The following is a 27,756-nucleotide window of genomic DNA, read 5'->3' on the forward strand; positions in this document are numbered from 1 at the left end:
GGGAGTATATGGACGGAATCGATTACTTGATGCAATTTGGCGTGGCAACTACTGCTTTAAAACCTATCTTTACCAATTTAAGACATTGTCCAAGTCTAGTGTATAAAGTCAGCATTGAAGGACATATTGTTTTCTCAACTACCAAGAAACTGGTGCTATCAAATTTTTTGAATTTAATGAATTAAGATATGGTCAGTAATCTGTTTCAAAGGACAGATGGACAAGATATCAGATATTCAGCTTAACTTGCTGTGTTCTGTATCCTCATCATACATTTTGGTAATTAAACTTTTGCTATAGTGATTAATGCTTAGTGATTGATTAGTCATGCATTTAATAAATCAATGATGAATCTTCCTAACAAGAAATATAATCAACTGTCCAAGTATCAATTATCATGTGCTAATAGTATGCTTTGACGCGAAAATCACACATTTAATTAAGAAAACAACTGAAGTCACAAGTTCATCTTTGAAATTTGTTTATCTACAAGTTTGCAAACAAAAATTACAACCCAGAAACCACTATTCAGCAACAAGTTTTAGCATAGGATGATATGACAAGTATGTTCTTCATCCCATTCCAAACGATTACAAACCATAAATTGCATTCACGAGTAATGCTTCGTCAAATGACTAACTAAATAGCTTCAATTTACAAACTAGTAATATGCACGAGCGATGCAAAAGTACTATCCAAACAGGAGTATATGTTTACTTGCTAAGTTACCAATCCTCCACATGCCATACTCTAAAAACATTGATAGCATGCAGGAAATCTGAAGCTACTTGCTGACGTCTCCCAAGGCCTTCCTTCGAGGTTTAACAGCCGTTGCACCAACCATTTGAAGCCTTTTGGGAGCTGCTGCATTCTCCTTCATGTCATGTACAAAAGGGGGCGGCTTTTTGGGAGTTCCATGTATCAGTATGCTTCGGGTGTTCTTTCTCCTGATCATAGAATTCTCATTTTCCTGGGCATTTATGCAGTTCTGCTCATCACCAACTTGGTCAGCACGATCATCCCTTTCTTCTCTCTCGTTAACTTCCTGGAGTTTCTGTTCACCAGGATCACTGTCAACCCCAACAGCAGGCTGATCTTTTTCTACATTTGCAGCCTCGTACTCGTTCACAGAGAATGTGACATCTAAAACTTCTTCCTGAAGTTTCTGTTCAGCAGGATCACTGTCAACTCCTACAGCAGGCTGATATTTTTGAACATTTACAGCCTCATACTCGTTCACAGAGATTGTGACATCTGAAACTTCTGTTTGCAGCCTGCTGGCCTCTTCTTTTTCTATCTCATTCCAGAACATATCAATTTCTGTATCGGTGAACACAAATGATTCATTTCTGGACTTCATACTTTCAGTTTCTGCATTATCCAAAAGAACAAATTCAGATAAGTTAATCAAATGTATCCCACATTGGTATAATGCCTCTGCATCCACAACCTATGAGTGTTTGAGAGTCTTCGGATATTTCTTAGAAATGTGACTCATAATTGCGAATTTGCGAGTAATTTACATCTTTTTAATTTACCTTCTTCTAAATTTGGCTCAGAATATCCTCTGTCAAACCCTCTGTCCTTTTCTTGATTGAGCAGTGTAAATGTGTTCAGAACATCCTGCGCCATCTCATATAAATAATAATCATTGACAAACCTTTGGTTGCTGGTGCTTTCAAGGACTTCATGCCTAGCAATCAGAGACGCTGAATTTGTTGTGTTAATCAATGGTGGTGTATGACAAGTTATGTTAGCCTCCCTATCCACTAAGTAACCTGTTTCAATGTGCAAAACAGTAGACAGATAATTATAGATGAGAACTTATATTATCCATACAATTACGTTCATAAGTTGACATTTTAGCATCACATGCCTAAAGTGAAACTTTTCAAGGGACAAACCTCTATCATCTAGAACATCTCTAACTTCTGAAAATTTTGTGGAATCCAGTTCTTGAGCAGCATCATTGTAAGCTGCAAAAACAATCAAAATTAGAACTACTAAAAGTGTAAAATTTAAGTCTAGGCATTTTCTTAGTTTACAGTATTAAAGAGTTGAGGAAAGAGAATTGTTGAGACTTTTAAGGTCACCTGGACTAGTATTTTCTCTATGGACGTTGTGCTCTTGATCAGAATTTGTCACATAAATGCCACAAGGCGAGCTTTCTGAATTGGCCGACACTTCCAATTCTATATGATCCATATTAATCGTGCATGCCTCTCTATGTATGGAATCCATACCCACATGCTCTTGACTAATAACTTCCTGTCCAAACAAGCAATTTCCTGCACCATGAATACACTAACTATCATAAACAAGCAATTTCCTGCAAGAGAACACATTTTATTTGGTAGTACTTCATTTCGATTTCTCATCCCATCCCCCCTCGCTCCTTTCTTTTCTGTTGCTGCACTAAGCATTTTGATAGTAACTCATAAACATAATTTATCCATACAAAATTGACAACTGAAAATGGACAGCTGATCAAACCTTGCAACTCCCTTTCTGTTGTACTAGCATATTCAACCAGATCTTTTCCAGCTATGCTTTCTGGCCCATCATGCATCTCAGTAGTCAAAGCAAGTGATGATATTTTAGCAGGTGTTGCCAATTTGGATGGCAAGGCATCTGAATTCTCTACATCAGTCTCCATTTTGTCACTTGAATTTACTGTGTATGTCGAAGAACAGCATGAGACAAAAGACAAAAAGAGCTGAAAGATCGTTTATGTAAAGAAAAGCTGAATGCAACTGACCTGTATTATCGTGATCATCTTTACAAAGCATGGGTTCACTTGAATGCAATTCTTCCATATCGTTAACACAAGCTGCAATAAGAACAACTATTATTAAAAGAATGTCTAGAATATTCAAGACTGCTCAAAAGTTCAATATAAGATTGTTAGTTTGCCATGTGCCGTATTATTCTATAAGACGAGTTTGAGCAAAAGAAGAAGCTGCCTTCAAAGACTGACCATCTTGAAGAGAGTTGTTGCATTTGTTCTGTGATGATTGCAATAAATATGATGCAGTTTCACTTGTTGCTGCATAAGCATCAGAAGAATGACATGTACTCTTTTTGTTCAAAGGAGTGCAAGACACCATTGTTGTTCCTGCATCATTGTCCAACACTGAAGCTGCATCTGTCAATGAAAAAGTCTCAGGCTTTCTCTTTGGGCTACAACTTTTTTCAGCCATCTCAAGATATCCACTACAACTTCTGGCATCCTCCCCATTCCCAACATTGTGTACTGATGTTTTGCAAGACTTTTGTGTTTCTTCCTCAACCATTGAGCAAACCTCCATCATTTCTTCCCCAACATCACTTTTGACTTCCTCTGACATTTCCAAACTGTTTTGCATGGCAATTCCTCTTTCGACAGCTTCAACAAATTCAGTTTCATTGTTATTTTTCAAACATTCCTTTTCACTGATGTTTTCACATTCTTTTGCTGCTTCCTCAAAAGATCCTGATTCTTGAGAAAAATGCTCAAAATTCTTCTTGATTGAACCAACAGACATAGCTACATTGATTAAGGGAAAATTTCAGAATAAAAATAAGTTAGAGCCTTCTTAAATGAAGACAACAAGGTCAAAGGTTAAAGAAAATGTATGCTGCCAATTACTTTGTTGATCAAGAGCTTCATCAAGCTTTTCCCGAATAGTAGTTCCTGGAGTCTCAATTCCACTTCTGCTCAAACCTTCTGCTTCCTTAATACATCCTGTTTCATAAGCCATAGCCACCACTTCCTTTTCAACTGAACCTAAGGAATTGGCTGAAAAAAAAGGATCAATGATCACTCGTATATAATACAGCATTAAGTTCACAATGGAATAACACAGCAAACAGAAAAATTCATTCCACAGGTACTACAAATATACTATAGTGAAAATTATATTAATAGTAGATGCCTTGTAAATAGGTTGTGATACTCCAATGTTAATTCTGGAAGCTACCATAGTATTGGGAAAACAACTGATATACAAGTGGTAGAAGTCATAAAGCAAAATAAGAGAATGCAAGGAATATATTGTAATTCTAGTTTTCTCACATGTTTGAGCAGTAAACTCGTCAACATTGAATTTGAGGTTGGTTTTCTCTTGTGTGGCAAAATGGCTGGAATTTTGGGCAAGGTAAACTTCAGGTGTTTGAATTTCCATTGGCTTCACCGTATTACTGCAATGGTTACTTTTCAAATCAGCACTTGATACATTGTCTCTTACATGGAGCGCACTCACAAAATCAGCTCTCTCTTTAACCGGACTATTCTCAGAGATTTCATTGCTGATACTTTTCAAGTCACCACTAAATGTAGCAATTTCATTATTTGATGTCTCTGGAGGCTCACCATTGGTATCACCATAAAGATTAATATCATCACCTGTGTTTTCGGCATCCTTAGCAACCATAAGCTCTAAATCTTTGGTTGTGTCAGATACAGAATTTTCTACTGCACCGTTGTTCTCCCCATAGAGTGTAGCATCAACTTCATTTTTGTCTTCGGCACCCTCAACAGCAATAAGCTCCAAATCCTTGGTTGGGTCAGATACCAGTTCTTCTACTTCACCACCCAAAGCCAGCAAATTTTCTGTATTCCAAGCAGCACACTCAGACTCCCGGTCCTTGCTGTATGTATCCTTGGTAATAGTGTCTGAATCATGCCCAGAAAACAAGTGTTGTAGCTTAGGCTCATTAGAGAAGCTGGCCCCTTCTATTTGTTTAGCAGACGAGTACCTGTCGTATTCATTAACATCGATATTCCTATCAGTAGTAAAGCATGTTAAATCCCTGCTTGGTGTCTCTTCTACCTTTGAACCTGAAGGACTGGTGAGGTCGCCTGTGCAGAATGAAGACAGGCACTAGTAAGAAACTAATGATTATTCAACATACAAAATTGAACAAATGGAAAAAGTAGATACAAAAATCAAGAGTTCGAGAATTCTCACTTAATGGAAAAAAATAATTATCACATAGCTTTTCCAATCGGAATAGAATATCCTTCTGTGGGGTACTATTCAAAACAGCACTTTTATCATCATGTTTCAAGTGAAATTCATGCTCGTCAACAACGGCAATAGTTTCAACTTCTGAGTTGTGCTCACACTGCTCAGACACCTCAGTGCAGACACTTCCAGCATCAAAGCATGATAAAACATTTCTGGTACATGATGTCTCGGACAATTCTTGTTCTCTATCCTCTACAATCAAAGGATTTACACTGCTATTCTTGTTTTCCTCGTCACCAGTGTCTCTGTCTTCAGCAGCATCTGCAGAACTTTGTTTTAAGCACTTAGTTTTGCCAGATACTGATATGCATTCAGATGCATTATTACTGGTGCTGCCAAAAGCATCAGAGCATAAGTTTCCTTCATGTGCTACCTGAAACCACTTCCTCTCATGGGTAGAAACAGGAGTTTCTTCTTCATTGTACGAAAAAATAGTAGCCTGTTTTGTAGCACTAACAGCCTTCTCAGACTTCAGCTCCTTGCTATCATTGGGGTTGGTCATATTGTCATCCTTAACAGCTTCTAACCCAACATTCATCTCATCTACCTGTTCAACAATTACAGCCTTGTCTTCTTTAGCTAAGTTGTTTGCCTTGATGCTGCTTTCTAAACAACCAATATCGCCTCTTGATGTCTCATTGCAGCTCTCTTCTCCCTTTTTCATTGAGCTAGAAAAATGTCCGACATCACCTGTAAAGCATGAAACAGCTACCTTCAACACATATGATATAACACGTAAAAAGTGAAATTTAACTAAGAATCAGCATACCATCAGTCTGTGATTGCAAGAACAATGAAGAAATGTTTGTAGTTGAAGATGAATATGTCCTAGCCTCACTGTAATCTTTTAATACTGACTGATTCAGGGGTGAATCTTCAGCAGTACTGCTACTGCAATGTATCCCCCGCTTCCACAATGGTGTGACTGTTTTAGTACCTTCGCCTTCTTCCATAGCTTTGTTATGCATTGCAGCTGAAGCATTTGAAGAAAGTGCCAGCCCTTCCACACCATTGGGAGACTGGGCATTGGCTTCAATGCCGGCTTCTGGACCCAATATAACCTTTTCTTCTGAAACAAGATGGCTAGATTGCTGCTGGTCACCATAAACTTCAGGCATTGTCGGTTCAACCTCAGTTATCTCTTGCTCTGTAGGTTCAACATCTGACTCTTTCAGAATCACAGTGGCATAGTCAGCCACTTCATCTTCTACTGCATTTTCATTCTGAGATGGGGACTCTTCAAACTCGTGTTCCTGTTTCTTCAGTATCACTGCAGCATTGTTTACCACTTCATTTTCTACTGCATTTTCATTCTCAAATGGGAACTCTTCACACTCGTTTTCCTGTTCCTTCAGAATTATTGCAGCATGGTCAACAACTTCATCTTCTACTGCATTTTCATTCTCAGACAGAAATTCTTCACTGTGTTCACACTCATTTTCTTGTTCCTTCAGATTCATTGTGACACGGTCAACCATTTCATCTTCCACTGCATTTTCAATCTCAGATGGCAGCTCTTTAAACAAATGATCACTCCTATCTTGATTAAAACATTCAAGTCTGTCACAACTTTCAGAAAAGTTACTGTCCCTTCTAGCTATTAATTCACCAAAGGGGCTTGACTGTTGCTCTCCATCAGTATCACTGCCTCCACTACCACTTGGCAAATTAGACTCCACGGCACTGTAACAATCAGGTTCACCTACACAAGTACACCACATAAAACATTAACAACATGAAACCACATGTTATGGCAGTAGGAGCAGAGGAATATTTGATGTATAAGGCCTCAATTTCAAATAAGTCAAATGAAAGCATTAAGTATGCAAACAACGTACCACTAAACTGTCTTTTGAGATTGCTAGGTGTTGTAGATGAAGTTTCTTCATAAGAATACTTGTCAACAACAGAAATCATATTTAAAGAATTTTCCACCACTTTGTCAACTTGCATAGAACTTTTAATTCCACCTTCACCACTATCTTGCAAAATTAAATTTTCATTGTTTGCAGGAGTCTGATCTGATCCTACTGCATTTTCAAGGGCCTTGTCTATAATGTTGGTCTCTTCTGGGCAGTCATCTAACTTTGAACTTTCAGCTCCATCTTTGCCACTATTTTGCAACATTGGACTTTCATCATTTGCAGGAGTCTGATCAGCTGCTACTGCATTTTCAAGGGCCTTGTCTATGATGTATGTTTCTTCTGGGCAGTCCTCTAACTTTGGACTTTCAACTCCACCTTCACCACAGATTTGCAACATTGAACTTTCGTCGTTTGCAGGAATCTGATCAGCTGCTACTGAACTTTCAAGGGCCTTGTCTATGATGTATGTTTCTTCCGGGCAGTCTTCTAACTTTGGACTTTCAACGCCGCCTTTGACACTGTTTTGTAACATTGAACTTTCGTTGTTTACTACTACATCTTCATGGACCTTGTTTATGATGTCTGTGTCTTCTGGGCAGTCCTCTAACTGCATTAAATTATTTTCTACATACAGCTTTTCTGAGCCATTTGGAGAAAATCCAGTAGTTTCCTCGGAATTCTCCGCTTTCTTCTCCACAGAAGTAGTGTTTCCAGTTGCATGACGTAGCTCTAGAACAGCACATAAGATGTTAAGAAACAAACAAGAAATATATTGACAAGCAATACACTGTTCAGATTATCATAAGATTACAAGCATAATTTTCACTTTTTCATTTGTTATAGTTTCACATCCTGAATTATGGAAAATTTATACATATAAACATAACATTTACATTCTATTATGCTAATAGAGTAATAGATAAAAATGTCCATTTACATTCAATTACACTAAAATATTAAGTTCACTGAATAACTGATTAGATGAATTAGATGATGAATTGATGGGCAAATCTAAAACTATATCAAATGCTTTACTGTGATCAAGTCTCTGAATAAAATTCTACACGTGCTGCCATTGATGTTAACATAGTTTTACATTGCTTGAACAAAGATGAAAGAATTTCACAAGCAAAATAAAAGTAAGCATGATGTTCAATGTGCCAAAGCTTTTTTATAGCATCATAAATTACAATCTCATTGACATTAATTAAAAGATGATGAAGGCCAGAATTACCATCTATTTTGTGCTCCCTATTTTCTGAAAGGCTTTGTACAGGAGCTAAATTCCCTGGTATAGTCTCCTCTTTTTGGACATATTCAGTCCCATCAGTAGCAGGCGCGCTGCAGCCTGTTGCTTCAGATTGATTTGTATACTGAGCTTCGATTTCATTCACTTTTTCATCTTCTAGCACTAGGCCACTAGCTGAAGCATCAACCTTGGGCATTCCGGCTTGACTACTTGATCTCCTCACTACTTTTATTTCTTTAGAACCAACATCCTTATCAACAGTATCGTTTTTTCTTCTCAAACCTTTCCGCTTCAAACCTCTAATTTCTGAATTCTTATCATTCTCAACATTTTCTTTGATTGTATCCTCAACTAGTCCTTCTCTGCCACCCTTTGGCTTTACAGTTGCAGTTGGCTTCTGTACCCTCTTGCCTTTCTTGACATCTGCCATCATCTCAGGAGACTTTTGTTGCACATTCTCCACAACAGCTTGATCCATTACTTCAGCATTCTTCTGCTCCTTCAAAGCTGTTTTCTGACCTTTAGTCTCAACCTTCTGCACTTGTCTCACTGACCTCCTTACCTGACCTCTCTCAACCAAATTGTTCCCATCAACTACTGCAACAGGCTTCACCGCAACAGACTTTCTCCTCGAAATCCTTTCAGCAGGTTTGCCAACATTATCATCAACAATTCTAGTGTCTAAAACCACATCAGGTTTCACCACAACAGACTTTCTCCTCGAAATCCTTGTAACAGGTTTTCCAACATTATCATCAACAGTTTCAGTGTCTAAAACCACATCAGGTTTCACCACAACAGACTTTCTACTCGAAACCCTTCTACCCGGTTTCTCCTCACTATCATCAACAGTTCCAGTGTCTAAAACCACATCAGGTTTCACCACAACAGACTTTCTTCTTGAAACCCTTCCAACCGGTTTCTCCACATTATTATCAATAGTTTCACTGTCTAAAATCACATCAGGTTTCACCACAACAGACCTCCTCGAAACCCTTCCAACAGGTTTCTCCACATTATCAGTCACAACTCCAGGGTCTAACACCGAGTCAGGCTTCACCATAACAGACATTCTCCTCGATACCCTTCCAACCGGTTTCACCACATTATCATCAACTCCGGCGCCTGACACCGAGTCAGGCTTCACCACAACAGACCTCCTCCTCAAAACCCTTCCAACAGGTTTCTCCACAACTTCAGGTTCTAAAACTGCATCAGACTCGCCCACAACAGACCTCCTCCTCAAATTCCTTCCAACAAATTTCTCCCCATCATCAACATTTTCCCATTCACTCACATTCCCAGCTATTGAACTAGGATTTTCCTCGATTTCGGGTTTTTGAAAAACCCTCCTCTTCCTAGCCATTAACCTCAATTCTCTAGGATCAGTTTTCTCAAAAACAAATGTTTCATTCTGAGGACTAAATTTTACCCTCTTTGGTTCTTTACTATCAGCCAATTCCTCATCACCTTCATCAATTACACTTAAATTCTTTAAGCAAGACCTCCCCCTTTTTGTGGGTTTTTCCTCCTGCACTCAAAAACCCCACCAAAATCATTCAAATTTCAGTTCAATACACAAAATTACAACCCCAAAAAAAAACCCAAAAATCACATGAACAGTGGAAAAAAATCATAAACATAACCAAAATTCAGTAAATTAACATATTACACATACAAAAAAAAATCAAGAAATTAAATTTCAAAAAAGTGATGAAATTTACCTTAAGAAGTGCAGAAAGACGGTCAGCCATTTCAACATTCTTCAAATTTGCTGGAATCCCATGTTGCTTGCACAATGATTGAAGTTCTTTCCTCTTCAACCCATGAAAATCCATATCTTTTTCCATAAATTTGACTAAAAAAAAAGAAAATCTTGAAATTTAAAGAAGAAATTCGAAGTGGGTATCAACAATCATTGTAAATTTGAGGAAGAAAAACTGCGAATTCTGGTTTTAAATTTGTAAAAGTTTGAATCTTGAATTTGAAGGGTTTTTATAAAAAGAAAAGGGAGAAGTAAAAAGGATATGAATTTGAAAATTTTTGAACAGAGAAATGAGTTATATTCTCCCGCTATTTTCTTTTTTTTTAAAAAAAAATTATTTGATGTAGAAGATGATCTGACGGTTGAGATACTCTGGATTGAAGGTGGAGGTTGTCAGATTTGACCACGTGGATAGTGTATAACTGCTTTGGTCATTTTCCTGGGTTTTGATTGGTCTTCACATTTCACGAGTCAATTTTTGTACTTTTACGAGAGCGGACAGCGGAAGGCCAGAGGGGATGATCAACTTTCTTCCTCGTTTCAAAATAAAAATAAATGTAAAATATTACTCCCTCCGTCCCTGAAAAAACGACCCATTTGGCCTAATTTTAGTCCTGACTCATTTATTTTTCTCAACATCTATTTAAATCACAAAATTACCAATATATCCTCAAATATTTGTCATGTAGCTCCTCCCTATTTTACCCTGTATTTTTTCGGATCTTTGTGCCATCTCTTCTCTAAATTTCTAAACTTTTTTTCTCTCTCCTACCACCGTTAATTTTTCTTGTCTTTTCTTATACATTTGTACTTGCAAATTATTGTTGACTTGTGTTTTCCCATACACTTATATCTATCTATATCTATACTAATTTATTAAAAGACGTTACTAAAAACATCTATGCGCCACGTAGACTCCCTTATTTCGCCACGTCACTTACTCAATTTCTTAGTATGTCACACCATAGTCGCCATCCACTCAACACCTTAAATCCTTAATATGCCACGTCATCCACTCAACACCTTAAATCCTTAATACTCCATGTTGTTTCAACTATATTGAAAAAAATATATATATGAGAAGGTTTGAACACATGACCTCTTAAAAAAAAAGGTTATTGTTCAACCATCTAAACTAATTGTCAATTATGTTTTAACCTTGCACAATAAATAATATTTTACTATAAAGTATTGAAGACACATAAACACTATTAGATGCTCTTAAAATTAACAGTTGCACAACTATAAAAGTAGTAACCCGGGGCAACGCCCGAGCTACTCACTAGTTTGCTTCTTAATACCCGCGAAATCAACCCAAATGGATCGTTCTTTCGAAGACGGAAGTACATGATTTACAATTTTGCTTTTACATTTTTATTGTACTCCTTTCATTTCAAACTACTTCGTAATTCTTATCAATATTTATATTACTGTAATGTACTCGTACAAATTTGACCATTAATATATCTAACTATATTTTGTTCACTCTTAGGGCCTGTTCACATTTACTGAACTGAGCTGAACTGAACTGAGATGAGCTTAAATGAATAATTTATGAGAGAGGGAAATTAGGAGCTGAAGTGAAATGAACTGAATTGATTGGAGCTGAACTTAACTGAACTGAATTGATTAGAGCTGAACTGAAATTAAGTAAATGTGAACAGACCCTTAAAAAGGGTTACTTTTGTCATTTTAGGTGTTCTATTTTAATGTTTACGTTCAGAGGCGGACCTAGGAAGGCACAAGGGGTAGCACATGCTACTTCTAGAGGAGGAGAAAAAAAAAGATTTTTTTTTTGAATGAGTAACTTATTATTCTTAAAAACTCCTCTATCTGATGAAATTCTTCCCATTTTATTACACGTTCTTTTATTCAATACATATGTGTAAGTAATTTATTTACTATTTAGTTATATTGTTTCAAAAAAAAAAAAAATTACTATATATATATATATATATATATATATATATATATATATATATATATATATATATATATATATAAGGCTCATGTAAGAACCCTCCTCTATATAAGAACCCAATTTTATATAAGAATCAATCTCAGCCCTTTATTAATTTTGATCTAACCATCTAAAATGATCCTTTAGTAATGGCATTTCTGTAATTTTGAGAATTTCGTATTTAGAACATATTAAAAATATTTAGAACATGGAAAAAAAAATTTAGAACATAGGTAAAATTTTAGAACATAAGCTGAAAAAATTTAGAACATAAGCAGAAAATTTTAGAGCATAAGAAAAATAATTTCGAAGCAAAATTTAGAACATAAGCAACAAAAAATGTTGGAACATAAGAAAAATTTAGAACATAGGTAAAATTTTAAAACATAAGCTGAAAAAATTTACAACATAAGAAACATAATTTCGAAGATAGCAAAATTTAGAACATAAGCAACCAAAAATGTTAGAACATAAGTTGAAAAAACGATTTATAGCATAGGTAATAATTTATAACATAGCTGAAAAATAATTTAGAACATAAGCTGAAAAATTATTTTAGAACATAGGAACAAATTTAGAGCATAATCTAAAAAACAATTTAGAACACTGAAAATAATTTGGAACATAAGTAGAAATTTTTTTGAACATAAGCTGAAAAAAATAATTTAGAACAGAACATTGGAAAAAAATTTGGAACATATATAGAAAACTTTTAGAATATATGAAAAAAATTTAGAACATAAGCAGAAAAAAATTTTGAACATAAGAAATAGTTTAGAATATAAGATGTTCTTACATAAGAAAGGGTTCTTATATAAGGAGGGGGTCTTACCGGATCCCTCCTATATATATATATATATATATATATATATATATATAGGAGTAAAGCAATTAAGAAACTTTATAGTATATACTAGTACAAATTACCATATACATACAAATTAAAGTATAACTAGAATATAAATTATGTCAAAAAGGAAAAAAAGAATTTAAATTATTTCATATTTGTAAAATATAAATTTATCTACCAAAATAAATGTTTAATATATAAAGGCTAATTAACGATAATATATATAATAACTCATGCTAACCCTTTTTCTCATATTATTCAATGGCTCAACGCTACCCCTAGTTAGAAATCCTGGATCCGCCATTGTTTACGTGTCAATTGTTTTTAAGATAATAGTAACTAGTTTAAGTCTCGTCCAACGCACGGTTTTTACTTAATTGAATTACAATATTAATTTAACAATAATTTTTATAAAAAAAAAGATCAAAATTTTTATTTGAAACAAATACTTGATTTTCTTTTCACAAAAAAAAAATTAACTTCAATTTTATAATACAGTATATTGATATCAAAAGTTATTGATTATCAAAATTTAAAAAAAAATAAAATAAAATAAATGAATATAAAGTTGAGAATGAAATTTATGTTAATTATGATCCTTACAATGTAATTATGTACCCCCATATGTCCCTATCTTGTTGGCATATTTTGACTGGCACAATATTTTTATAGCATACTATAACTGGCGCATTGTTTCATATAAATATAATTGACTTATTGTGTATAACAATTTAATAATCAATGTTTTTTCTTGTTTTATATTTATATTTATAGTTATTGAATTGTAGTGTTATTATTATAAATAAAACAATAAATCCCTACCTCCCTACCTTATCCCTACCTTATAAAAAGTAGAAACATTCTCTTAGGAATAGTGTACTACCAATCATACCCTCAAAACTATGTACAAAGTTATGTACAAAATGTGTATTTACTTTAATACCCTCATTAATATGTTTACTATCATTAATATATTTAATGTTTTTTTTATCATTAAATTATCATCAATTAATTTTGTTTTTGTTAACAAATAATTTGTAATGATTTTTTTTAAAATAAATTTTTTTTAATGCTTTACACTTATATGATATTATTATTATTATTATTATTTAAAAAGAAAAAATTTGTATGTACAATGAAACGGTTTATTATCAAGTGACTGTTTATTTTTACTTTTTCATAGTTGTTCTTCTTATTTCCGCAAATCTCTTGACTCTTGCGAACTTTGATTTGGAATAAAATCCTACTAACTTATTATCCCCCGCCCCTCCCCCCCCCAAAAAAAAAAAAAAAAAAAAATCTTGTCGTTTTTTAATTACAACTATTGTTAAGGTTTATTAGCTTTGTTTTGGTGTTTAGAGAGCCACAAAGGCGAATGATGAGAATCGATCCAAAGATCTCTTGGACCGGGAGGGGAGCTCTAACCACTTGAGTTATCCCTCACTATGTGGTTTATTAGCTTTTTAAGTCTACATATAAACAACATCCATCATAGAATTTGAATGGGATTCATATATTAAATAGTTTGGTGATATTTGAGCAGGCGTATGTTATCAAGAGGTATAAAGAACTAAATATCCTAAAATCAAGGGAAATCGGTGGTAGAAAAAAATGGTATTAATTATGAAGAGAATTTAAGATGAAAAATATAACTAATTGGCTATTGCGTTAGTATTGATATAGATATTAGATGGTCGTCGTAGAACATTAAAAAACTTGTTTACATATTATTACTCCACATGACCAAAGCTCACAAAAAAATTCATTTGAAGAAAAACACGATAGAAATATTATACTAAGTACTATTGAAACGTGCACAACAATTAAGAGTTCTAAACTAACAATGGCCGCTTAAAATATGAAAGGATGGAAAACAATCAAATATTATATAATAATAATAATTTTGATATAACACTATCAAACTTTTGAGGATTTAAAAAATAATTGTCTTAAAAGATTTTGGTGGCTTTCTTATAATTCTACAAATTCACCACATATGCACATAAATCAAATAGTCAGTATTAAAATTACTAGGTCTACCACCCTAACCAAAGGTGTAAATACACGCCAATACAACTTCTCCGCAAGAGCTAGCCCCTCTGCTCGCATCGCGCGCGTAGGATACCCTAGTATATAATAAAAGCTAAATTGTCAATTCTGGTTGGAGCAAAAAACTTTCAAAGAAAAATTACAATGTAGAATGATACAGAGTACAGAACTTGTACATTATTCTAATACATTACCTTACATGTTTGTTTATTATTTAAAAGTACTTATTATAAAATATATGAAAGATTTGTAAAATATTTCATTGAATGCATATAGAATATATTTCGTATATAGTTGCCAAATTGAAAGTTAAATGTAATAGTGTATATAAAAATTATTTTTAATGAAGATTTAGTACAAAAAATAACAATACTTGTGATCACTTATAAAACAACAAAGTAACCCGTAAAATACTGATTGAGTAACCCCTATTATACTGACTGAATAACCCCTATAACACTAACCGAGTAACCCTATAACACCGACGAAGTAACACCTTTAACACTAATCAAGTAACCCCTATTACACTACGAAGTAACTTTGCCACACGGTATGGCTAGCCACATATAAGACTTTGTGAAAAAAGGGAAAAGAAAAATTAAAGCGCGCGGGAAGTTTTTTAATCAGAACATGATCTGACAAGTGTCATGTCAGATTCGCTTTTAGTATTATGTAATTGATTACTAATTACATGTTTTTTTTACACATTTCTCTCCTACGAAGTACTTACATGTTTTCCATGCAATCATTCCTATTTACCAAGATACTTGCATAATTCCAAATTTTCAATGCACTTAGGGCATGTTCTTTTCAATTTAAGTTCAGTTCAATTCAGTTTAGTTCAGGTCAGCTCTAATCAGTTTAGTTTAGTTCTGTTCAGTTTATCTTTATGTCTAATGATATTGACAATGATAATTTAGCCACATTTTATACTGTTTAGCATATATTACAAATACGATAATAATAATAATAATTATTATTATTATTATTATTATTATTATTATTATTTCATACAACCTACAATAATTAGTGGGAAGCCGAGATACAATCCGGGGCTCCTCTAGCTATAGCAAAGCCTACCCTAGTAAATATATGAGCTGCAACACGTGCTCCAATGTCTTGCGTCGTCGAGGAGCTCTGAACTCACTTCAGCAACACAACAACCTCCTTCTCTAATTATTATTATCATTGTTATTAAAAAATTGTTTAGAAAACCCTTTTAGTTGAACATTTTGTTCAGAAAAACCTTTTAAAATTTTTTTTGGCTAGGAGAAACCTGTTTATAAAAATCTTTTGTTTGGGACAACCAAATGGGACTTTCCGACGTTGACTCGCGTTTTTTCAGCGTTGACCACCTTTTTTCCCACATGTGCATGTCATGTGCCTCTTATTTTTCTAATTACACCCCTTTTTCCTGATTCCACTCTATTTTCCCTCCAATTAAGCACCCTCTAGCTCTCCTTTCCTCTCTCTCATCTCTCTATGAACAAGCATTAAGGCAATTAATCTCTTCTCTGCCATGGCTGCAATATCATCAATGAAGATGTGAACCTAAATTCAATTTACAACCACCCAAAAACAGTAAGTTTAATTTAAAATCGATTCTTTCTTTTGTTTATTATGTAAACATAGCGTCGATAGTTCGATACTTTACTCTTCTGCTTTGTCATGGCTATGGATAGAGCGAAGCGGACTACGTCATCTTCAAGTAAGCGGAAGCCACAACCACACCTTAAATCACCTACCACATCGAGCCATAATTGTTGCAAAATTGATAACTTTTAAAAGGGGGAACCCTAATTTTTTTTATTAACTATCGAAAATATGAGAAATTGATAAATTAGGCACTTACCTTTGGTCGAAACTTGTTTGGATAGCCTTCAATTGCTTCAAATTGACTAAACTCCAACAATGGTTGGTTGACAAAGAGGAAAGACTGAAGAGAAAGAGACCAAGAGAGGAGAGGAAAAAGAGTGTTTAATTGGAGGAAAATAGAGTGGAATTAGGAAAAAGGGGGTGTGATTAGAAAAATAGGAGGCATATGACATGCACATGTGGGAAAAAGGAGGGTCAACGTCGGAATAAGGCTGGTCCATGACCTAAAGTGCCATTTGGTTGTCTTGAACAAAAAAAATAAAATTTATAAACAGGTTTCTCCTGGCCAAAATTTTTTTTTAAAGGTTTTGCTGAACAAAAAGTTCACTTTAAAAGGTTTTTCTCAACAAATTTTCCTTTTTTTTTTGGTGAAAGAATCTATCATTTTTCTTTTTTTTTTTTGTTGAAAGAATCTATCCTTTATTTTTTTTTTTGGTGAAAGAATCTATCTTTTTTTTTTCTTTTAACTTTTAATACATAGACCTAAAGACTATAATTAATTATCAATCTATCTATACTAATATATTAAAAGGCGTTTATAAGAACGTACACGTGTCACGTAGACTCCCCTTATTACGCCACGTCACCAACTCAACTAATCGTTACGCCATGTCATGCACAAGGTGTTCTTAAGAATGTCCATGTGTCACGTAAACTAATCATTATGCCACGTCATGCACTTATAATAAAAAATGCTCTCCACAAGATTTGAACATGCAACCTCAAAATCTAAAACTAAGTGTTTTACCACCAAACTAAGTTATTTTTTTTTATGTATCATACAAAATATTAATATATAACAAATGACAATTTAATATAAACAATAAATTTAATTACAAAAAAAATGAGTTATAAATTACAATCATCAATACTTATATACTAAAAGACACACCAACAATGGCACGTGTCATCTCCTGGTGTGTCCTTAGTTATTTTTTTCTTTTTACTAAAAAAATATTTCAATTAAGGAAACAAATCATTTACAAAAATCATATTATTATTATTATTGTTATTATTTTACATATTCCATATTAACATGTAGTAATTATTATATTTAAAATAATAGATTTATTCACAAATCTTTCTAAAAAAAATAATCAATTATATACCAAAAATCAAAATTTTAAAATAATCAAGATTTTTTGTCTACTTTTGTTTTAGTTGTGTATTGGACGAAGCTACAATTAAAATTGCAAATACCAAATTAACATATTTCATACTTTTATTATTTCTCGACTAATTCATGATTATACTGAGTACAGTAATACTTCTCAATCAATACTATATAACTATATATATAACTAAAGATCACCGTGCATGGCATGGGATCTAACCTAGTGTATATTAATGATCAACCCTATGTAATAACCCGGGGCATCGCCCGGGCTCAAAAACTAGTATATTTTATTATTATTAAAACTCAAATTCAAGGAGTTACAATCTGCCACGTGTCAATTTCCCCCCTAATTAAGCCAAGTCAGCAAAATTACTTATCATCTACTGTCACATCATCAAACCTTTTCACCTTATTCACCCTAGTAAATTAGCAATATTTATTCACCCTATTAAAATAGCAATATCTATGATTTTGAGAAGTATTCTAAGTGATATTTGGGTTTTAATTGTCTTGATTGTGAAATAAAATCTTTTAATTGCCTTGATGGTATAATCAATATTATTAAATCGAATAATTGAGATGATTATAAATGAGTTGGATAAGTAATCGTTATGAAGATTTGTGACTACAATATTATCAATTTTTTACTCACTAAAGTATTGAATCATTTAAAGAGTAATTAGAATTGCCGAAAAAAAAATTAAGACTAAGCTATTGAATTGCCTTATATTCTAACAATTAACAGATAAATTTTTTCTGGATAAATTTGTGGAATTACTGGCTGAATTAACATGTGTGACATTAGTACTACTACTCAACCTTTCACTATAAAACCGAGTGCATCTAGGCGCATAGCACCTATATGTTTAGCATGCATATAGGAGGGTAGTATGGGGTTTTTATTATATTTTTTCATTTGATATTTTTCTACAGTGGTACATTTTTGTGTATTATAATGTACCATTAAGGTATTAATTGTATTAATAGTACTTTTTCTGTACTATTATACATGTGGTGGTACTTTTTGTTATCTTATGTCGTTGATTATTTTCTCCTAAAATACCTACCACCTATCACTTATTAGGCTGTAGTGGTACATTTTGTCATCCTATATATTTCTAAAACATATAGGTGATATGCGCCAATACTTAACCCTATAAAACTAACCATATTATACTACAAAGTTGTCATGGAGTGATAAAAACGCGGGGCATCGCCCGGGTCACTAACTAGTTTCCTTTTTAAAAATCGGATGTACAATTATAATATCGGAACGATCCTTTACCTCAAGTCCTCAAGGATGGGAAAAGGGCCGGATCAAGCCACATTACTACATTAGTCAAGTGACACAATTACTAACCCGATAAGCCCTGGGATTCACCAGGCACATTTTATATACTCCAAACTCAACATTTCATCACACATTTTCACACACTCCCCAAATTCCACTTTCTTCTGTATTTTGTGGCTGAAAACTCGACCACATTCATACGACAGAGAACTTCACTCAAGCTTTACCAGTCACCAACAATGGCGGCTACAAGAGTCATCACTGCTGCAACCAATTCCACTTCTTCGTTACTCCTCAAACGCCCAATTTCTTCCCAATTTCTCAAGAAATCTCCTCATTTTCTCTCTCTTTCCTTCAATCCTACTCTCTCCAAACGCCTTTTCACTTGTCGCGCTATTTATCAACCTCAGGATGTTGTTTCTAAGGAACAAGGAGAGCCTGAAACCCTAGATTATCGTGTTTTCTTCCTCGATAATTCTGGAAAAAAGGTTGTTTCTCATTTTGTTTCTATATCAGTGATTTATTTTTTGAATTTGGATTATGAAATGCTGTTAATTAGTTTATCGCATTGTTCGTAATATTTTGTTTTGAATTGCTTTTTTTAGTTTTGTTTGTGTTGTGAATTGTTGAACTTTCATTGTGGTTTATGATTGAAATATTTGGATTATGTAATGTAATCAATTAGGTTTAATAATGTTCGGAATTTTGTCATTTTATTTTGTTAAATTTGCAAATGTTTTACGGAGAATGTAATTTATTATGTGTCTGGTTTTGGGGTTTTTTTTAAAAAATGATTGGTTGTGATTTTATTTTTTATATGATTAATCTTGTTGATTGTGTTGTGAATTGTTCAATGTTTACTGGATAAATCGAATTGATGTTTTGAAGCTATGATAGGAGGCATTTATGTCTGTTTTAGAGCTAACTTTGGTACATTGATTAGTACTTAAGCACCAGATTAAAATTGTTGAACTTGAATGATAAACAATATAAAGTGTGTTCTCGCATTGAGGAATTCAGAAATATCACATTGTAGAACAAGTAAAATGATTAGACATTCAGTTGGATAAGGAGATTCCTGTTGTTTACACAAACTCATATTTTGTTTATTACAATGCTCGAAAGATATGTTTTCGACATTTTTTATATGATATAGAACAAAATGTTTTTCTTGGGTGAGCACATAATCTAGGTCCATCCAAGTATATGTTAGAACTTCTACACTACTTGTTATACGATACAGGTCAAAATGTTTCCCTTGGGCGAGCTCCGAATCTAGGTCCATTTGAGTGATGTTAGAACATGTACAATTTAAGTTTTCCTCTGCTGCCTTGTATCTTCGCTTTTCTGAGTTCCATATGTTTATTGTCCCTTTTCAAATCTCTATCCTTCGTTATTATTCCTTCCCACTCAGTTCTTATCTGCATTTTACATCACTTAAAGATCCGATTTTCTTACCACAATTTGATTGTCTCATTGAACTTACTTATTGTGAGAACTTTTTTGACTCTTAGATATTTGTGTTGGAGGCTCTCCTTCATACATATGAAATACCAAAGAAGACAATCAATGTAATATAGATGAAGTATTCTTTATTCCATTTTCGTTTGTGTTTATTTCTTTTTGAGAAATGCTTATTTAACTTTCTTGTTATTTACGTTAATGAAAAAGTGTGTCGGGTTGCATGAGCTTATATGTTGGTATTGAGTTTTATGTGTACTTATTGCTGATTTTTAATGCTTATCTCCTCTATTTTTATTATTAATTATTAAAGTTTATGCTCTCTGCTTGAAGAAAATTACCTGTGTTTTTTTAATGACACATGTATTCATTGGCATGTTTTTCTTATTAATAGATTTCCCCTTGGCATGATATCCCCTTGCATTTGGGAGATGGAGCTTTTAATTTTGTGGTTGAAATACCAAAAGAATCAAGTGCTAAGATGGAGGTTGCCACTGATGAGCTTTACACTCCCATCAAACAGGATACCAAGAAGGGAAAACTTCGATATTACCCGTAAGATATCCCTTAGACTGTTGATTGTGAATCTTTGGAGCTATTATTAACTAATATGTTTATATTGGTGCTTGCCTCATGTTTCTCTCTTTTGTGTCTTTATCTTGCACACATATGATTATCTATGCTGTTTGTATGCCAATTTGAGTGGTGAATTTATTGTTGTTTCTCATGAAGAAATGAAAGGCTAGGATTGGTACAAACGAGGAAAGCAAAAATTGGTTAAGGTTTATTGTCTATTTGTGAAAAAGCCATGCTTGGTACCTTGCATTTCCATATCCAAAACCATTTGAAACCCATTAACTTCAGAATCTGATCAAATTATGGTCATCTATATTACAAACAGTTTCCAAAAGAGCACCCTGTGTTGAATATCATATTTTAGGTTTGGATATGTATACTTTGGAAATCTAAAATTCAAAATATGTGATAGTTAAATTTCTTGTAATTTCTTTGTATCCTGATCCCTAGGTTGAGCCCCTATGTTGGAAAGTTTTCTTCCATTTTGTTTTGTATTTTTTGGTTGTTATTTTTTAGGTTTTTAGCATTAAAAAAAAAGGTAGCTCACAACTCAGTGAACAAAAAACTAGTTTAATTTAGATAACAGCCTTATATATCCTCTTCTCTCCAATACTTCATTTGGCATTATCACATGTAGTCTTGCTGCAAGAGAGGTCCACCTCGATTCTTCTTTAACTCTTTATGCTCTCTCAATCTCTTTACTTTGATTTTTTCATATTTGAGGTTTGTGAAGCATGCAATCCAAATGTGCCAATCCAAAATCCCTTGTCATTTCTCTCCCACCAACTGTATTATCACTCTGTCTTCTAAAATGCAAGACTTGCTTTAACGCTGTTGCTTGTAGTGTTGTGTTATTTTAAAAGCACAAGGCCTTTCGAGGTGCAAAGGATAACCAAATCCTAGTCGCAAGGCCTATGCACACCTTTCCTAAGCGAGGCCCTCCTTAAGTGATGAAAACCTTAGAAATCATTTCTTATGCATTAAAGACTTAAGTCAATTAAAAAAGTAAATAGCTAAAGAAAAGAACAGTAGTTCTTCAACCTTGTTAGGTAGCCTCATAAGCACTAGATATCTATGTATCATCATACCCATCCTCATCTTCTAGATAGTCTTTATCTCCGTCTTTGCCAATGTCCTCTTCCATCTCATTGTCATCATCATTCCAGGATCCCCCTAAAACAGAATTGGAAAAAAAAAAGGTGAAGAAGACGAAAGAACTAAGAAGAAATGGAAATTATAAGGGAAAAGAGAGAAGACAGGGGAAGAAGAAAGAACTGAGAAAAAGGGCAAAGAAAAAAGATAGGATAAGAATAAAAAATTGAGATAAAGAACTGGAAATGAAGGGAAAAGCAAGAAGACATAAGAACTTTGGCGGCAACCAGCCTTGACTTTTGGGATTATTTTTTTCACTACGGGGAAGCCATCTCGCTCCACTCACTCCCTAAAGCAATTTTTAAATCTAGGGTGGCAGGGTCACACTTTGGATTATTATCCCAAAGTCTAAGAGTTGCTGCAGTCTTTGCTGGTGATCCGTTCTTTCACTTCAAATGCCATCAACATTTTGTACCCAGATATTGAAATTGCATCTTACTTTCTCAAGTCTCCGTTGAGCCCTTACGGCTCCATTTCTAATATCATCACGAAAAGTATTTAATGTATCAGAATGTCCTTGTTAATTAATGGCTAGAGAGAGGATTTTAATTCTTCTTCAGACATTAGGCTTAGTGTTCTGCTTTTAGGTGACCATTGAAATTGGAGAGTTAGGTTATGTTTCATTAACACTAGCTATAAAATGACCAACGTAACAAGTTTGTTTTAAAGGCCTCTGAAAAAGAAAAGCACTTAAAGCAAATTGGGCTAGATTGCTTATTAGTTTAGGAGGTTCCTGAACTTTCAGACACCCAAAAGTTTGGGTACCTGATTTATTTTGGATTGGTTACATATGGCAATTTTTTTTGGATTTTTATTATTTGACATTCAGATGGTGTACCCTACCTACCCTTGCACAACCCTTTAACTGACTCTGATAACAGTAATAGTGTAATACCACTATAACAATGAGTCTAATCTTGATTCTTCATTTGTGAGGTCGAATTGTCAAATCGATAATTTATTTAAATTTCTTGTTTTTTGAGAACTGCTTAGCTTTAAGCTTCCTAAACTTTTTGTGGGTACTTGTGTGTTGATTGAATTCTGTTTTTGTCCTTGCCTTCCCAGGTACAATATTAATTGGAATTATGGCCTATTGCCACAAACATGGGAAGACCCAACACTTGCTAACTCTGAAGTTGAAGGTGCTTTTGGAGACAATGATCCTGGTAAAGTCTCCTAGGCGCTTGAGTTCATCTAAGTACCTGCAGTTTACATTTATTAAATGAGAAATTTTGTAGTTTGTTTCCAATTTCATTTCTCTATATACTTTCAGTTGATGTCGTTGAAATCGGTGAAAAGCAGCGGAAGATCGGAGAGATTTTGAAAGTCAAACCTTTAGGTGCTTTGGCTATGATTGATGAGGGTGAACTTGACTGGAAAATCATTGCAATTGCGCTAGATGATCCCAAAGCTTCCCTCGTGAATGATGTTGAGGACGTGGAGAAACATTTTCCTGTATGTGATATTTTGTTTTTTTAGTTCTTTAAGTCCATCTTTTTGAATTTGATGTATTATTTAAGGAGCATATGTCCCCAACTAGGAAGACCTTTATCACCGTGCCCGCTTCTAGTAGCGACCGATTCACTCTGCGTAGATTGACTGAATGCAGAATTATTTTTCAACTTGTTTGATATAGCTGTAGATCATATTATGAACTTAATACTGAATTGGTGGTACTGTAGAAGTATGTTGTTTTCTTCATTCATTTTGTAGCCTAAATGAAATTTACTGTTTTTAATTTTTTTGTCCTCTGATTTATATCAGTAAACTTGCACAATATTTTATTAGTTTAAAGGTAATTTTAGATTGATGGAATTCTTTCATTAGATGTATTTTGCCAGTTCTTTTCAAGCCTTACAGCTGGTGAGATAAATCAAAGAGATCAGGAGCAGGAGGAATTTTTTTATTGGGCTTGTGGTGACTTTTTAATAGTAAAAAATTATATATCTATATAATTCAATGACAAAATTTGATGCAATATAGAACTGCATAAACTCAATGTTTTGATTAGGCTTGATGATTTTGACAAATTGTGCAATATGCTGTACTGAGTGATACTTATAGCTGGTACAGAACATTTATGGATTGGAAAAATTTATTTCTTGTGATCATTAATTTCTACATGCATATTATTTTGCCCAATTCGCCACAAGGTATACATATATATATATATATATCTGTAGTATATATATATATATATATATATATATATATATATATATATATATATATGTATATATATATATATATGTATATATATATATATATGTATATATATATGTATATATATATATATATATGTATATATATATATATATATATGTATGTATATATATATATATGAGCCAAACGTATTGCGAATTGCTAACCATGCTACCCATTGTAGTGGATATAGAACATATAGTCCTTGGGCTCTTAGCTAAGTGGTGATTGTAGGAAGTAAGTATTGCTTTGATGCTAGACAGCTAGAGATGAGTATATTTTAGGATATGGTTTGTGGTGCTTAACTAGATGACACTATCTTTTTAGGTGTAACAAACGATCTACCTAGTCCACTTAGTTTTCAAGTAATCCTTTCCCTATTATATGATTGTGTTGGAGATTTTGTTGTGTTGGCCTTGATGGCTTAGTTGATGGTCTTTTGGTATTACTGAGTTAATGAAACATCATATATTTCAAGTTTCCCAATTTTATCCTGCTTAAGATATCAGTGATGCAATTACTTATCCCGTAGTCCATGATTGAGTCTAATTCAAAGGTCTTCTACAGGGAACTCTAACGGCAATCAGGGACTGGTTTAGAGATTACAAGATCCCAGATGGAAAACCAGCTAACAAGTTTGGTCTTGGAAACAAGGCAGCTAACAAGGTACTTTCTTTTCCTATGTCTGCTAGACAGCTAGAAAAGAGGTTTATGTTAAATAATGTAAACAGAGGTTTATGTTAGAAAAGAGCTAGAAGTGAGGTTTATGTTAAATAATCAACTAGGACACAGATATATGAACAAGCGTTTCTATATCTGTGTCCTAGTTGATTAATAAACGAGTTTAAAGATTGTTTAACCTTGGTCGGTCTATTTGTGAAACTAATAGAATAATGAGTCTTAATTGAGCTCGAGTCCAGCTTTTGCATTGACGTTGAAGGGTATCATTTGCCTACACCCTAGTGGGAAAGAATATTCACCAACTTATAAGCTTGAGGAGTCAATCTTCCAATCGCCAAATGACCCCTCTTAGCCTCATAAGTGGTCCAAACTTCCTAGGGCCATAGGGGAATCTGTATCATTTTCAAGAGGATCTTAATTAATTTTATGATTGTTCTGAATTTATTGTGAGAACACATCATTATTATTTTCTGTTAGATGCAAGGTTCAATCTAAGTGTCCAGGTAACTGGAATTTAAGATAAAGTCTAAAAGGATTCTAGGGCAACCTACTAGTTTAAATTATCTTGGACATGTATCAGATATTGACTGTGTTGCTTAATATGCAGGATTATGCCCTCAAGGTCATCACTGAGACTAATGAATCTTGGGCTAAACTTGTCAAGCGTAATATTGCTGCTGGGGAGCTTTCCCTGGTTTGAGACAGTCATATTCGTGAAGTCGCATTTTTTGCTTGTACTCTATAGAGTGTTAAGCTCTGCCCGGGTCCTTGCTGCTATTAACTTTAAACATTATTTAGATTTTTGTGGGATTGAAGTTTTTATTTCCTTGTATGCTTCTCTCTCTATGAAATTAATATGTTCATGTATACTATCTTGAATAATTGAAAGCGGAATGGAAAGAAGATTTCACTTAATTAATCTTTTAGTGAAGTGCAGTTGTTCGCTTGAATTGTGATCATGCACTTGTAAATTTCATCAATTTTGTGGGAGGAGGGGTTTTTAACTTTCAATGTGCTTTTGGTAATCATTTTTACTCTTTGGTATGAATCAATTCATGCTTGCGATCGACCCTCCAGCTTACAAGCTATCTAGCTATGTACACTCCCAGCACTCCTATACTCCTACACAAGCGCTAGTTTGCTACACAACCAGCAAACATAACAGGCCACAAAACACTAAATAAAAACATTACTCCCCGTTTACAATCTGCCCTACTCCTTTCACGAAATATCATTTGCTGAGCTCAGCCACACATTTTCACTCTAATAGTGCGCACCAAAACAGCAGGACGAATAACAGCCTTCATTCAGAAAGCATGATTTCTGGCCATGCAAATGTGGTAAGTGATAGCAGCAAGGAAAGCTAATGCAAATCTCTGCTGCACCTTACTCTTCATGCATCGATCGTCTCCATCTTTTCCAGGCATCAGCAATACTGAACCGTTGACCATGAATCCCCAACCAGGCACCGATGTCCTGCACACATTGCTTGCTGTACTGCACTCGTAAAATAAATGCATATTCGATTCTTTCTCATCTTCACGTATTAGTTTCACAAACTCCATAACTGCACAATTTATCTCTAGTTTTCAACCTCTGATGCATAGCTAACAAGTGATCAGGGTTTAATTAGGCACAGTTTACTCATAGTTTTCCACATCAGAATTTTGGTATGTGAACTTTCTTTATCCTAGCAATGAAATAAAAAAAAAAAAATTTAGGGCTGATTGATGCCCTGAATTGCATAAATTCCATGATTGATATTCTTATTTATATATTTTTTGATATAATGATATGTAATATGGTGATAGCTTAGTGGCTAATACTTCAACTTTTAAACTGAATGTCTTGAGTTCAAATCTTGTACAATCTATATTTTTAAGCGCGTGCTCAGTTTAGTACTCAACATTTCTATCAAATTATGCAAGTAGTATAATTTAAAGGAAAAATTCACTTTAAAATTTGAATTTTGGGCTAAAACTCTAAATAATATCAACTTTAGTGTTTTTTTTTTTTTTTTTAATTTAATTTTTTTTTTTTAAAATAATACCACATTTAACATCAGTTTGTCTATTTTACATTGTATAATCATATCACAAGGCTGTCTTGTAAGTAAATAAAAACAGAGAGTATAAAATAGGTTAATTATCTGACTTATAGCCATTTGTTTTGAAATCTATTTAAGCATGTGCCTATTTTTAATATATATGTCAACCACACAAGCACATTATTTTTCCTTGTAGTTTAAAAATTTGACTAAGTCACAATTAAAAATTTAGGTATAATCACAAAACCATGTCTTTTGCTCGATGATTATTTTCTAGAGCTCTTGGAGTGGTCATTGATGAACGAAAACCCAAGTAGTTTAACCCGCTCTTCAGTTTACTTCAACACACACATTTGCTAAACTAGTAGAATCATCAATTACTACTCCGTACTATGAGTAAAAAGAATCTTCACGAATAAATGCACTAAGTATTTATAATTACCACATGTCAAGTCTATTTGGCCTCCAAATTTTGCTATATTTATTTACATTGGTATCTATTTCCGTAAAAGTTTTATAACACATTCCTATTTAATCTTTTTCATATACAATATGTCAATCATATAAGCACTTTTTTTTTTAGAATGTCTATTATACCGTGCTAATC

At 33.7% G+C, this 27,756-nt stretch overlaps 2 protein-coding genes across 2 annotated transcripts; one reads left to right on the forward strand and one right to left on the reverse strand.

Moving 5' to 3' along the window:
* Positions 1-426: 426 nt before the first annotated feature.
* LOC145615417 (uncharacterized) lies at positions 427-10,058 on the reverse strand. The gene is made up of 14 exons (XM_081670490.1): positions 9,848-10,058; positions 8,109-9,654; positions 6,848-7,603; positions 5,779-6,711; positions 4,950-5,699; positions 4,055-4,840; positions 3,629-3,778; positions 2,978-3,526; positions 2,759-2,830; positions 2,494-2,673; positions 2,094-2,288; positions 1,905-1,976; positions 1,539-1,778; positions 427-1,371 (listed from the first exon to the last, which is right to left on the reverse strand). The coding sequence occupies exons 1-14, from the start codon at positions 9,971-9,973 to the stop codon at positions 785-787; spliced, it is 6,942 nt and encodes a 2,313-aa protein (XP_081526616.1). The 5' UTR covers positions 9,974-10,058; the 3' UTR covers positions 427-784.
* Positions 10,059-19,138: 9,080 nt separating this feature from the next.
* Positions 19,139-26,017, forward strand: LOC145614202 (soluble inorganic pyrophosphatase 6, chloroplastic-like). The gene is made up of 6 exons (XM_081669218.1): positions 19,139-19,518; positions 20,886-21,046; positions 23,285-23,385; positions 23,493-23,674; positions 24,989-25,087; positions 25,710-26,017. Exons 1-6 carry the CDS (start codon positions 19,270-19,272, stop codon positions 25,800-25,802), a joined length of 885 nt encoding a protein of 294 aa, XP_081525344.1. The 5' UTR covers positions 19,139-19,269; the 3' UTR covers positions 25,803-26,017.
* The last annotated feature ends 1,739 nt before the right edge of the window (positions 26,018-27,756 follow it).

Source organism: Chenopodium album, chromosome 25 (genome assembly GCF_948465745.1).
Source record: "Chenopodium album chromosome 25, dcCheAlbu1.1, whole genome shotgun sequence".
NCBI lineage: Eukaryota > Viridiplantae > Streptophyta > Magnoliopsida > Caryophyllales > Amaranthaceae > Chenopodium > Chenopodium album.

What these genes read in the sequence shown, in the direction of transcription:
- LOC145614202 (XM_081669218.1), top strand. Translation starts at nt 19,270, where the DNA reads ATGGCGGCTACAAGAGTCATCACTGCTGCAACCAATTCCACTTCTTCG. An exon ending in GGAAAACTTCGATATTACCC is followed by an intron (nt 21,047 to 23,284) that starts GTAAGATATCCC and finishes TTGCCTTCCCAG; the next exon opens with GTACAATATTAATTGGAATT. An exon ending in ACGTGGAGAAACATTTTCCT is followed by an intron (nt 23,675 to 24,988) that starts GTATGTGATATT and finishes GGTCTTCTACAG; the next exon opens with GGAACTCTAACGGCAATCAG.
- LOC145615417 (XM_081670490.1), bottom strand. Translation starts at nt 9,973, where the DNA reads ATGGAAAAAGATATGGATTTTCATGGGTTGAAGAGGAAAGAACTTCAA. An exon ending in GTCTTTCTGCACTTCTTAAG is followed by an intron (nt 9,655 to 9,847) that starts GTAAATTTCATC and finishes TTTTGAGTGCAG; the next exon opens with GAGGAAAAACCCACAAAAAG. An exon ending in TAGGGAGCACAAAATAGATG is followed by an intron (nt 7,604 to 8,108) that starts GTAATTCTGGCC and finishes GTGCTGTTCTAG; the next exon opens with AGCTACGTCATGCAACTGGA.